Source organism: Podarcis muralis, chromosome 16, assembly GCF_964188315.1.
Source record: "Podarcis muralis chromosome 16, rPodMur119.hap1.1, whole genome shotgun sequence".
Classification (NCBI taxonomy): domain Eukaryota; kingdom Metazoa; phylum Chordata; class Lepidosauria; order Squamata; family Lacertidae; genus Podarcis; species Podarcis muralis.
In genome coordinates this window covers 27050171-27063805 of record NC_135670.1, presented here as the reverse complement: position 1 = coordinate 27063805, position 13635 = coordinate 27050171, and the positions used below count along the sequence as shown (strand labels likewise).

At 48.3% G+C, this 13635-nt stretch overlaps 2 protein-coding genes across 3 annotated transcripts in view; one reads left to right on the top strand and one right to left on the bottom strand.

Moving 5' to 3' along the window:
* The window catches only part of GGT5 (gamma-glutamyltransferase 5), a 31521-nt gene extending 23124 nt beyond the window's left edge, over positions 1 to 8397 (top strand). The window contains exons 8-12 of the mRNA XM_077920564.1: positions 1253 to 1443; positions 3239 to 3336; positions 4918 to 5030; positions 6149 to 6259; positions 7284 to 8397. Coding sequence (XP_077776690.1) covers positions 1253 to 1443; positions 3239 to 3336; positions 4918 to 5030; positions 6149 to 6259; positions 7284 to 7430 — 660 coding nt within the window. The 3' untranslated portion in view covers positions 7431 to 8397. The remainder of the gene's footprint in view (positions 1 to 1252; positions 1444 to 3238; positions 3337 to 4917; positions 5031 to 6148; positions 6260 to 7283) is intronic.
* Positions 8398 to 9528: 1131 nt separating this feature from the next.
* GGT1 (gamma-glutamyltransferase 1) overlaps positions 9529 to 13635 on the bottom strand; it is a 30121-nt gene continuing 26014 nt past the window's right edge. For both annotated transcript variants that reach the window (XM_028710514.2, XM_028710513.2), the window contains 4 exons: positions 13195 to 13322; positions 12811 to 12923; positions 12054 to 12167; positions 9529 to 10616 (listed from right to left, as the gene is read on the bottom strand). In XM_028710514.2, the coding sequence (XP_028566347.2) occupies positions 10473 to 10616; positions 12054 to 12167; positions 12811 to 12923; positions 13195 to 13322 (499 nt within the window). In that variant the 3' untranslated portion in view covers positions 9529 to 10472. The remainder of the gene's footprint in view (positions 10617 to 12053; positions 12168 to 12810; positions 12924 to 13194; positions 13323 to 13635) is intronic.

Genomic DNA, 13635 nt, shown 5'->3' with positions numbered 1-13635 from the left:
CACTGTCCAACCATCTCGTTCCCTACTCCTGTGCCCTCATTCTTTCCCAACATCAGGGTCTTTTCCAGGGAGTCTTCTCTTCTCATGAGGTGGCCAAAGTATTGGAGCCTCAGCTTCAGGATCTGTCCTTCCAGGGAGCACTCAGGGCTGATTTCCTTCAGAATGGATAGGTTTGATCTTCTTGCAGTCCATGGGACTCTCAAGAGTCTCCTCCAGCACATAATTCAAAAGCATCAATTCTTCAGCCTTCTTTATGGTCCAGCTCTCACTTCCATACATCACTACTGGGAAAACCATAGCTTTAACTGTGATCTACTCGCACTATAAATAAACTGGCAGTGATCTACCCATTAGATTGACCAAAGGTGTTGAGCTTTTTTTAGGGAGCAAGAGTTGTTGAGCTTTATTATTATCATTAATAGTGGTCAGGGACACCCCACAATTGACCTGTAGATCGCAATCCACCTGTTGGACAGCCCTGTCCCATCGCATCTCTGTCTCCCAAAGGCTTGCATAGCTGTTTCTTGCAGCAGTAGCTACCAGGAGGACTCCCATGGAGAGGGGAGAGGAGGCTGAGGGAACACTCCACAAGGGAGGGTATTTGAAAAAGGGTGAGAGGCTGCCAACTCTGCAGGCGAGGGGTCACATAACTGGGCTCCTGAGCCCCACAGGGGTGCTGCAGAAATAATGTAGTTGGTCAAGGGAGCCGTGGACTCAAAAAGGTTGAAAACCTATGGGGTAGGGCATAGGGCATGGGTCGGCAAACTAAGGCCTAGGGGCCAAATCCGGCCCATTCACCTTCTAAATCCGGCCCGTGGACCGTCCGGGAATCAGCATGTTTTTACATGAGTAGAATGTGTACTTTAAAAAAAAAAATGCATCTCATGGTTATTTGTGAGGCATAGGAATTTGTTCATATTTCCCCCCAAAATATAGTCCGGCCCCCCACAAGGTCTGAGGGACAGTGGACTGGCCCCCTGCTGAAAAAGTTTGCTGACCCCTGGCATAGGGTGCTGGGGATGAGTTTATGGAAGATGGGGGGCAATGGTTTGAAAAAGTTTGGGAGCCAGCGGGCGAGACAGGTAAATAGTTGCCCTCTGCAACTGAAGATAAGCACTGCAAGACATTGCGTCCTGCAGTTTACATTCCCTATTCCACTGAGCCCAGCTTTGACTTTTCCAGAGGGCACCATTCCTCCTTTGCGGCTGAGGTTATCGGAACCTGCCTCACTGAGATGCGCTGTGTTTTTTAGGGTGTCTTGAGCGAGCTGATCTCGGACTCCTTTGCTAGCCAAGTCAGGCAGCGGATCGATGAGCGGGGAGACCACCCAGCATCCCACTACGACGCTGTCCAGGTGGGAAAGACCTCATTTGGCACCTCCCACGTTTCCGTCCTGGCTGAAGATGGGAGTGCTGTGTCAGCCACCAGCACCATTAACTACCCGTAAGTAGGAGCAGATGAGCCCCAAGGGCAAAGGTGGGACAGAAGCTTCTTCTGTGCTTTCTCCCAAAGCACATAGCTGTCAACCGTCCCTTATTTGGCGGGAAAGTCCCTTATCCCAGTGCTGTGTCCCGCTGCTGTCCCTTATTGATGATGTCCCTTAAATTTCCTGCGTTTCAAAGGAAGCAGCTACTCTCCCTCCCTCCCTGCTGGCTAGGGAGGAGGAAGGCTCCAACTGTGTTGCTTGGCTGCGTTGCTCACCCAATAAAGAGTCTAAGAATGACTGGGGGGGTGGAGCTTGCATGCCTTGTGCTGATCAAATCGGCCGCGTTGCCTGAGGACTCGCCTTTGCTCAGCACTTCCCAGCGGAGAGGTGACGGTGGTTTTCCTTGCTGCATCCCCTTTGCTGGGTTGCTGCGCTGTGGGAACCACTGCTTGAGGCTTCGTTTGGCTGCTGGCTGGGCTTTCTGCCTTTGGCTCGGAGGGGCACAGAGGTTGAACATACCTGTGCTCCGAAAATCTCTTATTTTCGCTGCTGATCCCTTATTTTCGGGGCTGCTGGTCCCTTATTTTCAAATCTGTAAGTTGACAGCTATGCCAAAGCAGGGCCTCCAGGCAGCCCCCTTTATTGCAATAATTTCATGCGCTAGAAGTTTCCCCGTCTGAAACTCTGGAGATCCATTGCTATCAGTCAGTGCAGAAAACATGGAGCCAGATGGACCAACGATTTAACTCTGTGCTTCCTATTTAAATCAGACCTTAATTCAGAACCACCTGGGTGGCCACTGTAAGAAGATGCTATACATGAGCGTAGCCAGGATTTTTTTTTGGGGGGGGGCAGGATTTTTTAAGGGGGCAGACCCTTAAATTTGTATTGATTTTGATTGATATAGGGGGCAGCGCCCCCCCTGCTTATGCCCATGCTGGACTAGATGGGCCTTTGGCTTGTTCCTTCAGCCAAGCTCTCCGTGTGCCCTGAGGACTAGAATCTTGTTTTAATTTTAGGGGAAGGGCCATAGCTCAGCGGCAGAGCATTTGCACAGAAAGGCCCTGAGATCCAATCCCCAGCCATATTTCCAGGCAGGGCTGGGGAGAGACCCCCTGTCTGGAATGCTGAATAACCATTGCTGCCGGTCAGTGTTGGGGATATGGAGTTAGATGGACCAATGGTCTGACTCAAAATAAGGCACCGTTCCAACTGCTGGGCTGTGGGAGGCAGAGAGCGGGATGCCTTCTCCATGGTTCCTGGCCCTCTTGCAGGGACAGAGGTCTGGCAATCTTCCTGTTTTAATTCTTACCGAAGGATAAGAAAATATTTTTATTAACAATTTCAACATACAAACTATCAAAACATATCATATTCATTATTATTTTTTCCCTCCCCCCTTCAAACCATAGCTGTCAACGTTACCCTTTTCTTAAGGGAAATTCCTTTATTCCAAATAGGATTCCTCACAAGAAAAGGGAAAAGTTGACAGTTATGTTTCAAACCCTCCACCCCCCCCCCGACTTCCCTCAGCTCCTCTCTCTGATTTCTCAGCACATATTGTTCTCTGCATGTTATAAAATTATATCTATCTGTCATGTTATCAACCAATAAATTTGTGTATGTTTATTCAAAATCTGCCAAGGAGTCCAGTTCATTTTGTTGTCTTTTTAGATAATTTGTAAAAGGCTCCCGTTCTTCCTTAAAGTCACAGTTGTCCCGCAGTTTGTATGTCAATTTAGCCAGTTCTGCATAACTCATCAATTTTTCTTGCCACTGAGAACTGTGTCCCTCTTCTCTCCCCATGCTCAGGTTTGGCTCCATGGTGTATTCGCCACAGACTGGGATCATCCTAAACAATGAACTCGCTGACTTTTGCATGAAGAAGTCAAGTGACAGGATCTCGCCAGGTGAGCTCCACCTCTGCTGGGAAAGCCCATCGCAAGCACAAATGCTGGGCAGGAGGGAATGCATGGATAATAATAATAATAATAATAATAATAATAATAATTTATTATTTATTATTTATACCCCGCCCATCTGGCTGAGTTTCCCCAGCCACTCTGGGTGGCTCCCAATCGAGTGTTAAAAACAATACAGCATTAAATAATAAAAACTTCACTAAACAGGGCTGCCTTCAGATGTCTTTTAAAAATAGGATAGCTGCTTATTTCCTTCACATCTGAAAGGAGGGCGTTCCACAGGGCGGGCGCCACTACCAAGAAGGCCCTCTGTCTGGTTCCCTGTAACCTCACTTCTCACAATAAGGGAACCGCCAGAAGGCCCTCGGTGCTGGATCTCGGTGTCCGGGCTGAACAAAGGGGGTGGAGACGCTCCTTTAGGTATACAGGACTGAGGCCGTTTAGGACTTTAAAAGTCAGCACCAACACTTTGAATTGTGCGTACTGGGAGCCAATGCAGATCTCTCAGGACCGGTGTTATGTGGTCCTGGCGGCCACTCCCAGTCACGAGTCTAGCTGCCGCATTCTGGATTAATTGCAGGATGGATAGATGAATGGATGATAGAAGAGTCCCAATGGGGGTTGATTGGATTCCAGGACACCTCATCCACACCCCGAAGAAAAAGGAGATCAAATTGTCTGTGGGTCTTCTTTCGGCTCATTAACCTAAAGGCGCAAAGATTTCTCTCCAACAATAAGGAGAGAGAGAGAAAAATAATTATTGAGAATTATAGGGACAGAACTACCTAAATTGTATAGAAATTTATTCATGTATGCTACTTGCTACTTGCCCAAAAATGGAAAGAAGAAGAAGTCCCAGCAAAGGAAGAATGGATACAAAAACTTATGGAATATGCAGAAATGGTGAAACTTACCAGGAGAATAATAAATCAAGATAGCAAACTTTTTAAAATAAAAGAATGGAAATGGTTTGTTGAATATTTACAGATAAATTGTAAACAGATAAAAACACTGGCAGGGTTATTGTAATAACCTGCCGTTACGTAAGAGTATACAGTGGTACCTCAGGTTAAGTACTTAATTCGTTCCGGAGGTCCGATCTTAACCCGAAACTGTTCTTAACCTGAAGCACCACTTTAGCTAATGGGGCCTCCTGCTACTGCCGCGCCACCGGAGCACAATTTCTGTTCTCATCCTGAAATGAAGTTCTTAACCTGAGGTACTATTTCTGGGTTAGCGGAGTCTGTAACCTGAAGCGTATGTAACCTGAGGTACCACTGTATATTTAAAGAAGATAAATAAATAAGTTAACTTAATTTGGATATGCAGAAGATATTAAAAATAAATTTAAGGAACTGCAGAAAGCGGGGGAAGGAAGTCAAGTTTTGGAATGTTAAAATGATTGTAAAATCAGTGAAATGTATATATCTGAAAAGCATAAATAAAATTTAGAGAGAGAGAGAGAGAAATAATAATATCCAAATGCACAAGGTGAGGTTTTTCCTCTCCGTTTTAAAAGTGACTGTATAGGTTGCTCACCCTCCCATTTCTTGGTGCCCCCACCTATAGGAGAGATGCCCCCTTCTTCCATGACACCATCCATCCTCATTTCCCGCGATGGGCAGTCGAAGCTGGTGGTCGGAGGGTCAGGCGGGCAACTCATTATCCCTGCTGTCGCGTTGGTAAGTTGACAAAAACACTGGATTCCTGGCTTTAGCATGGAGAGCTGAAGCTGCACAGTTAACACCTGTGAAATAGGTCCTTTTGCTTTCTGATTTGTCCTGGGGGAAATGGCTTAAGTTTTGTTTTGAAAAGGTAGACTGCCTCTGGACTTGGAGGCTTGATTGAACTCTCGTGGTCAGCATCTGTTGCTATTTATTTGTTCACTTGTTTGTTTATTGCATTTATAACACACCCTTTTCTCCAAGGAGCTGAAGGTGGCATATATGGTTCACCTCCCCCCCCCCGCCATTTTATCTTCACAACAACCCAGTGAGGTAGGATGGGCTGAGAGGGGCAGTTACTGTCCCAAGGTCACCCTAGTGAGCTTCATGGCCGAGTCGGGATTTGAAACCTGGTCTCTCCCAGGTGCTGGTGCCACACTTTAATATTATTATTATTATTATTATTATTATTATTATTATTATTAATTTATTATTTATTATTTATACCTCACCCATCCGGCTGTTTCCCAAGCCACTCTGGGCGGCTCCCCATCAAGTATTAAAAACAATACAGTGTTAAATATTAAAAACTTCCCTGAACAGGGCCGCCTTCAGATGTCTTTTAAAGATAGCATAGCTACTTATTTCCTTCACATCTGAAGGGAGGGTGTTCCACAGGGTGGGCGCCACTACCGAGAAGGCCCTCTGCCTGGTTCCCTGTAACCTCACTTCTCGCAATGAGGGAACCGCCAGAAGGCCCTCGGCGCTGGATTTCAGTGTCCGGGCTGAACGATGGGGGTGGAGACGCTCCTTCAGGTATACTGGACCGAGGCCGTTTAGGGCTTTAAAGGTCAACATCCAACACTTTGAATTGTGCTCGGAAACGTACTGGGAGCCAATGCAGATCTCTTAGAACCGGTGTTATGTGGTCCCGGCGGCCACTCCCAGTCACCAGTCTAGCTGCTGCATTCTGGATTAATTGCAGTTTCCGGGTCACCTTCAAAGGTAGCCCCATGTAGAGCGCGTTGCAGTAGTCCAAGTGGGAGATAACTACACCACTACACCACACTGTCTGCCTGCTGCGAGACTTCTCTTCCATGACCATGTCTAAAGCCAGGCTGCTCCTTCTCTTGCAGACCATCACTAACAAGCTGTTTTTTGGGTATGATGTGGACAAAGCTATCAAGGCACCGATTCTCTGCGTGGAGAGCAGCTACGGCATCGAAGTAGAGAAATCCTTTGACAAGGTGAGACGTGTGAGCAGCTCTCTGGGGTCGCAAGGGGAGCCATGAGACAGAGGCATACCTCCAACATGTCCCAGAAGAAAACTGGCACACAGGTCTCTGGGGGCTGTGATCTCACAAGACAGCACCCCCCCTCCAAAATGGGGCATCCCTATTAAATCGGGACAGTTGAGGGGTATGTCAGTGATTGCCAGAAGTCCTGCAGCGTGCAAAACATAAAGCGACAGCCCTGTGCCAGTTTTTAGCTCTGCGCTGTGGACTACAACTCCCATCAGCCCCAGCAAGCACAACTAGGCTCTCATCACCTCCTGTGTCATATGACCAGTCTGGCTGGGGCTGATGGGAGTTCTAGCTCCTGGGGGAGCCTGCTGTATGGGTTCAATCCCTGATGGCAGCATCTCCAGGAAAGGTTGGGAATGGCTCCTGGGCATGAAATCTTGGGAGAGTCACTGCTTCCAGTTGGCAGCAACAATACTGAGCTAGACGGTGTTAGAATTCCTGCTCCATGATAGCAGTCATGGGATTGTTGTCCATGACATGCCGGTATATGTTTTGACTCCACAGAGTGGGAAGTGACAGAGACAGGATGTTTGTGTTACTGTGTTCCGTGAAGTGGGACTCTTGTCCTTTGCTCTTTCTCTTTGCTGTCTGATGCTAGAGAGAGAGGGAGCCATGTTGCAGTGCTCCGTGTGTGTTTATATGTAAATAAAGTGGATTAGCCAAAATGCTGAGTTGCTGAGGTCTGTCACGCAAGCTGCGAAGACTCTGCGGATCCCTAAGTGTGCCGATGTCTGTTAGCATCGGTCGCTGTGATGTTCGGGCTGAAGAAAGCTTTTGAAGCTCCCAAACGATCAACCAGGAGGGAGAGAACATGCCAGTCTGGCATGTGTCTCTGCCAGGGTCCTACTTGAGTGTAGGACGAGCTCCTGACAGACAGACCACTAATTCAACTTTGCCTAAGGAAGCTTCCTATGTTCAGAGTGATGCCTGTATTTCCTCTACCCTCCTCCTCTTCTTTTCCTTGCAGAGTGTTGAGGCGGCACTGAAGCAAAAGGGCCACGCGGTGAAGACGATACCATGGAGCCTGAACGTGGTGCAAGCTGTTTCTAAGGACGGCCCCTGCCTCTTCCCCTACTCGGATCAAAGGAAAAATGGCCAAGCCTCTGGCTATTAGTAGCCCAGCGGCTATTTGGCCTGAGGCAAAGCCAGAGGGCCTGGAGGACCCGTCTGCCTGCCTGCCTGCCCCTCTGCACTCTCTCAGTGCAGCTCTGCAGCCACTTCTGGGTCTGAAAAAACATGAACTTGTTGCAGCTGGATCCCTCCATCACATATTTCTTTTTCTCAGAGAGAGAGACAGACGGACGGACAGAGAGTGAGATGTGTTTACAAGAGCAATGCTATACTGTGGAAGAACTGAGCCAAAAACCAGCCCTTGCTTTTGCTGCAGCCTGAGAGTGCAGGACGGACCTTCGCCTCTCTCACCAGCTCCTAGCACTTTCTGTCCAGGCTATGCGTCGAGATCCAAGGAAGATGGGCAGCCTCGCAAGGAAGAGAAGCTGGCATGAGTGTGTGGCAGACAAGAGAAAACCATTTGCCAGCATTTGCCGCTCTGTGAAAGATCTGGGTTGTGGTGGCAGCAGCAGCAGCTGGTGGCAAAGGACCTGCCTGAGGATATTTTCTGCAGGCAGGCAGGCAGGCAGGCAGTGAGTCTCCTCCCCGGATAATGCGATGGTTCTGGCTCCGCAGAGGAGAGCCAGCCTGCAGATTTCATGATGCCGGAGGCTGCAAAGTGCTGGGGACGAAGCTTGCCTCATCGGCCCACAGCCAGAAAATGAAAAACGCCTCTTTGACCCTTTGGCAGCAAACTCCCAAGAGCAGACACTTGGTGTCTTTCCCTGCGTGGGATCACAAGTGCGCCGAGTGAAGAGAGAGCTGCTTGATGCAACAGGTAGTGCAGGCAAGATCAGCAGCTCCATATTGTGTTTGTGTTTAGGAGTGTGTGTGTGCAGAGGGCATTGTTGATGTCAAGCCAGGAGCTTCATTCAGCAAAAGGACAGCTGCGCAGGATTTGTGTTTTCTTCTTTGTGCAAGTTTGACGTGCAGAGTTCTATATTTTTTAATAAATGAATTGTCTCCTTTTATATACAGTCCAAATCTCTGGGTTCCTCGCTCAAGCTCTTACCTGCCCCCTGCCCCAATTTTACCACCCCCACATCCGGACTTACTGTAGACCAAGAGGGACTGGAGTGAGAGAGCACCCTCCTCGCTTGGGTTCAATTTTGCTGTTTCTGAAACTGCCGCTGATAAGGTGACAGGCTTCAGGGACTCGGCTCCCTCTCCTTTGGCAGTAGATAAGCAGAACAAATAGAAAGGAGTCTCTTACCAGTTAAGAGATTTTAATGAACACAGCGAGAGAACAATGCATCTATTCTTCGGAATGAAGGTGCTCCCAATTAAGGTTTTCACCCACTTCTCCCCTGGTCATCCATGTCACTTCCGCGTCCTGCAACCTGATCTCGCAACCACTGTGCCTTATGTGCAGCCACCTTATCTGCCCTCCTTGACCTTGGACTGATTGGATGGACGCTTTCCAGCAACATTGGGTCTGTTAACTCTCTCTCTCCCAGTTCTTCCTCTCCTAACTGTTCACACCCCAGTTCTTCCCAACTTCTGTCTTCTGAACTATGTCCCTCTGCAAACCACTGCTCCAAATCTATACTGTTCCACTGCTCCTGGGAAGATTCAGGATCCTGATTAGGAGCAGGGGGAGGGAGAGGCTCCCACCATTTCTCCTCAGACCCACACGGTCCCTGACAAGGATGGAGAGAGGGGCGTTTCTCAAACTTGAAGCGGGGCATCACAGGCCATTTCTTCTGGCATACACCTTCCGATGCAGCAAAATATGTACAAAAACATTGGTGGGGAGGGGAGGCTACCATTAACTGTGAAGCCACCCCAGGTGTAGTGAGACCATTCTTTCTTCAGGCGTTAAACTGAGACCCGGCTAACCTTAAAAGCTTTCGCCATCTTTACACATTATTAAAGTCAAAAAATGGTTTTCAGCTGAGTTGCCCACAGTGTTCCAGCTCTCTAGTTGACAGTCCCAGTCCCACTAAAAACAAAAACCATCTTCACAACGCTCTTGGCTTTGATGGGCCTCTTTAGGTTTTCCCAAATGAAACAGCTGTTGCTGTTTCTGCAGTCTTATTTTTTTATAGAACAGTAGAAGGAGAACAGACGCTTGGGACTAAAGAAAAGAAAAGAAAAGAAAATTCCAAGTAAAATATTCATTTTTATTGTTAGAAGTTTGGCCAAAGACAACTTGTCATCCTCCTCCAGATGACTTTGCAAGGGGGCAGGATCTAACCCTTTGGCATTGTCAACATCCCCAGATATTCCCACTGGGGAAAAATCCACATATAAAGGCATTTTGGTCTGAAAGCTGTAACCGTCCAACACTAAGAACAAAACAACATTTTACTAAATGTGGTGGACTAAGATTATACCTGAGAACCAGTTAAAAATTTTTAAATTACCCTAATTTTAAAAAAAACCCTGATGTTTGGCAGAGTGTTTACTTCCTGGACTAGCAGCTGAAGATTCTCTCCACTTCTGTTAATGCCTTTCAGTTTCTGGACGCATCAAAATCCACCACTGTTCAACGACCGCTCAGTCAACTCAGGCAGACCAGTATAAATGCTGTCTCTTGTAAGATGGGAGATGTTGTAGCTGAGGTGACTGTTCTCATTGCAATCCTTTCGCCCCTTTGCTCCTAAGTTAATCAGGAAGACCCTCAAATCCATCCTATTTATTTGGTGACGATATCTGACAGGCTAGAAAAGAGTTTCATTGTGGTGATGAGAAGGAGGAAGGAGATAACCCTCGCTGCCTCTCATAGATATTTCCTCAAGTGAACCATTTCAGACCAGGGCAATTCTCAGAACATCATCCTCATGCAAGCAGGCCCTTTCGTGGTGGCTTTCTCCATTCGTCATAACCAATATATGAATTTCCTCTAATGCCATGATGACTGGGGCAGTATAGATCAATGGTTGGAGGTTGCTTCCTGGTTTCTGAAACATCTCAGAGGCATGGGATTTGCTGCTGATGTGTGATCCACCACAGCACAATACAGGTGGACTTGTTTCAGTGGGTCACCAGAAGAAACTGATCGATCTGCAATTATGTCCGTGATCCATCCACACTTGGAGCCAGTTTAGTATCCTGCAGGGACTCCCCCCTTCCGAGAGTCTGAGGCAGCCGACCAGCCTTCTTCTGTCCGCAGGATGGCCTGGACCACAGCTCCCCTGCTGGTCCTCTGAATCTCATGTCCTCTCTTCTTCAATCCATCTTCTATTTCCTGGACACAGAAAGCAGATAAACACACTCACCCAGAATCTGATTTGACACCTCTCCCCCTTCCCCGCCCAGCAGCTCTCTCTGTGGCTGAGCCTTGCCTTCCTCAAGACGGCAACCTCCAGATGTTCTGGACTACAACTCGGAATCACAAGGCCATGCTGGCCAGCAGGGGATGATGGGAGTTGTAGTCAGGAACACCTGAAGGGCACCAGGTTGCGGAATGCAAGGCTAGCAGGTGCCTCTGTGGTCAGGGAGCCCTCACTCTCATCCTAGGTGTGCAAGAGGATCTCCCTCAGCTCCAGTCAAGAGGGTCTCAAGTGTGGGGGGGGGCAGGGGCAAGGGGTGGTCTGCTTAGGACCTTGGAGAGCACCAGCCAGCCAGGCAGTGCTGGGCTGGCACTTTTTGACTTCTGTGCAATGCACATACGTCATTTATTTATTTGACAAACTATAATGTAATTCAATATATTTTGTATAATAATAATGATAATAATTTATATATTTAATCAACAAAAACCTCTAAGTGGTTCACACATAAAGCTCTTGACACTTGAGGTGTGTGTTTTTAGGCCCTTCCTTGTTTTTATGGTTGCAAGCTGTTTTAAATTGTTTTAAATATTGTCTTTAATACTGTTGTCTGCTTTAGGACAGTAATAGACATTAATAATAATAATAATAATAATAATAATAATAATAATAATAATACACAATGAAATATTAATTAAAATATCAATAAAACCAGACTATATATATATTGCTGATTTTATTTTGATACCTTTTCTGTCAATACGTTTTTGACACAAAATGTATCAAAATAAAACCAGCAATATACCGTAGATATTGATGCATAGTAAAATTGTATATTTGTGCATGTGAAATAGCCTCCTCCCCTGCACTCATCTTCCTGGGCATCTGGTAAAGGTAGATTGCCTTGGCCTGTGGAGGTTTGATAGCCTCTCAAAAAGACCTAGAATCATCTAAGATGGTGGCCACCTCCAGATCTATACTGTTCATTCACTGTGCATGGTGTGAGCAAATGCACGCCGGCAAATGGGCAGGCCAGAATTGGGGTGTTGAATGGCAACCTTTACCTCCTACCTTAAACCTGCAACTACACTGCTATAGTCTGTGAATTTTCTTAAAGTGAGCAATATCTGGTCAGCCCTGAAAGCAGAGGCAGGCAAGGGCTGTCGTAGCAGCTTCATGGTGGAGCAGCTGCTTTGAATGCAGAAGGTTCCAATTTCAATCTGCCGTCGCAGCATGTCCAGATAAGGTCTGAGACTATCTCCTGTCTGAAACCGGTGCTGTCTATCAGTGTGTACAGTGCTGAGCGGGATGAACCCCAATGGCTGGACTCAATGGCCCAAGGCAGCTCCCTGAGCAGACCTGATGTTCTCAGTTCTTCATTCCCACCCTTCCCCTCTTCGAAGCAGACCGACCTGCTCCACCTCATTCTCCAGGACGGTGAGGGAAGGGAAGAGCTGGTTGTGGATGCGAGGCTCCTCCACCGCCTCCTTAATGTTGTAGCCGAACCAGAGGGAGCGGAGAATGGTCTGGATGAGGAGAAAAACAAGGCACCCCGTGTAGAGCACGAAGACACGCAAACGCACAACCGTTCCTAGAATGTGGACTCAAAGCAGCTCTCTGCCCTGTGTGAGGCCCCTCCGAGTGTGGGAGACCCTCCCCTCATCCACCTCCACAACACGCCCAGCAAAGGCACTTCAAGATGGCCCCAACCAGGCCAACCAGGCTATTTCCTTTCCCACCCTCCATTTTGTTTTACTCCAAAGAGCTCAAAATGGCACACCACCTTCTCCCTTGAGGGGGAATGGCCCCCCAAGCCACTCAGAGAACTTCATGGCCAGCTGGGGGCTGGAACTGGGACCTCAACCACCTCCTAGCCTGACGTCCTAATCATGCTGACTCTACCCTAAGGCAATTGAGCCTTCCCAGAGCCCTCCCAAAGAGGTGATTTTAATCGCTAATGCCTTGCACCACCATGAGAGACATGACCCCACCACCACCCCATGTCTCAATCCCCTTGGCTTCCAGACTAGGCCTCTTCTTCCTCTCACCCATAGTTCTGGGGCAGCAGGGTCTCCTCTGCTGCAGGCCTTGTGGCTGCGATGGACTGCCCAGGGTCCTCCCCTTGCTCCTAAACCTGTTTGGCTTCTCCTCAGCCCACCAACAACCTACCATTGCTGTTGCTGTGGTGATCTTTGTTCCTCCAGAAGCACCGACCACCATCCGGACCTTGTTCTCCTTATCCACTAAGATAGACGGACACATGGAAGAAAAAGGACGCTTCCCTGTCAGGGAGGAGAGCAGTTAGATGGGCATTCCCAGGCCTCGACCTTGCTAAAAAGCCCGCTTACCCACCACACCTTAGCAGGAAATCCAGAGGTGGAGGAGACTCGGGGCTGGTGTGGGCCAGAGGGGGTTCGCAGTGTCCTTTGGCCAAGGAAGAAGGGAGGCAGAGAAGAAGCGGCCTGCCCTTTGGGCAGGACCACCAGCCAAGCTCTTGCCCAGAGAGTTGGCCAGAATGCAAAGCCCCCAAGAGAGACACCCCAGAGGCCTTACCTGGGGCAATGAAGTTCGCCACAGACGGGTGGACCCCAAAGCCGTTGACGATGTGTGGGGAGCTGAAGTCATCCATCTCGTCATTGAACAGGATGCCGCTCACTGGAGAAAGGACGTCTGAGCCAAAGCTGAGCCGGACAAGAAAGACAATGTCAGGTCCACTGGTGGTGGAAGCAGGAAACGTGGGCTCCAGAAAGAGAGCTGCCTCAGACACAAGCTTGTGGCCAAGGAGAGCCTAAAGAGACACATGTGGTCTAAACCACTGAGCCTCTTGGGCTTGCCGATCAGAAGTTCGGCGGTTCGAATCTGCGCAACGGGGTGAGCTCATGTTGCTCTGACCCAGCTTTTGCCAACCTAGCAGCTCAAAAGCATGCCAGTACAAGTAGTTAAATAGGTACCACTGTGGCGGGAAGGTAAATGGCATTTTCGTGCGCTCTGGTT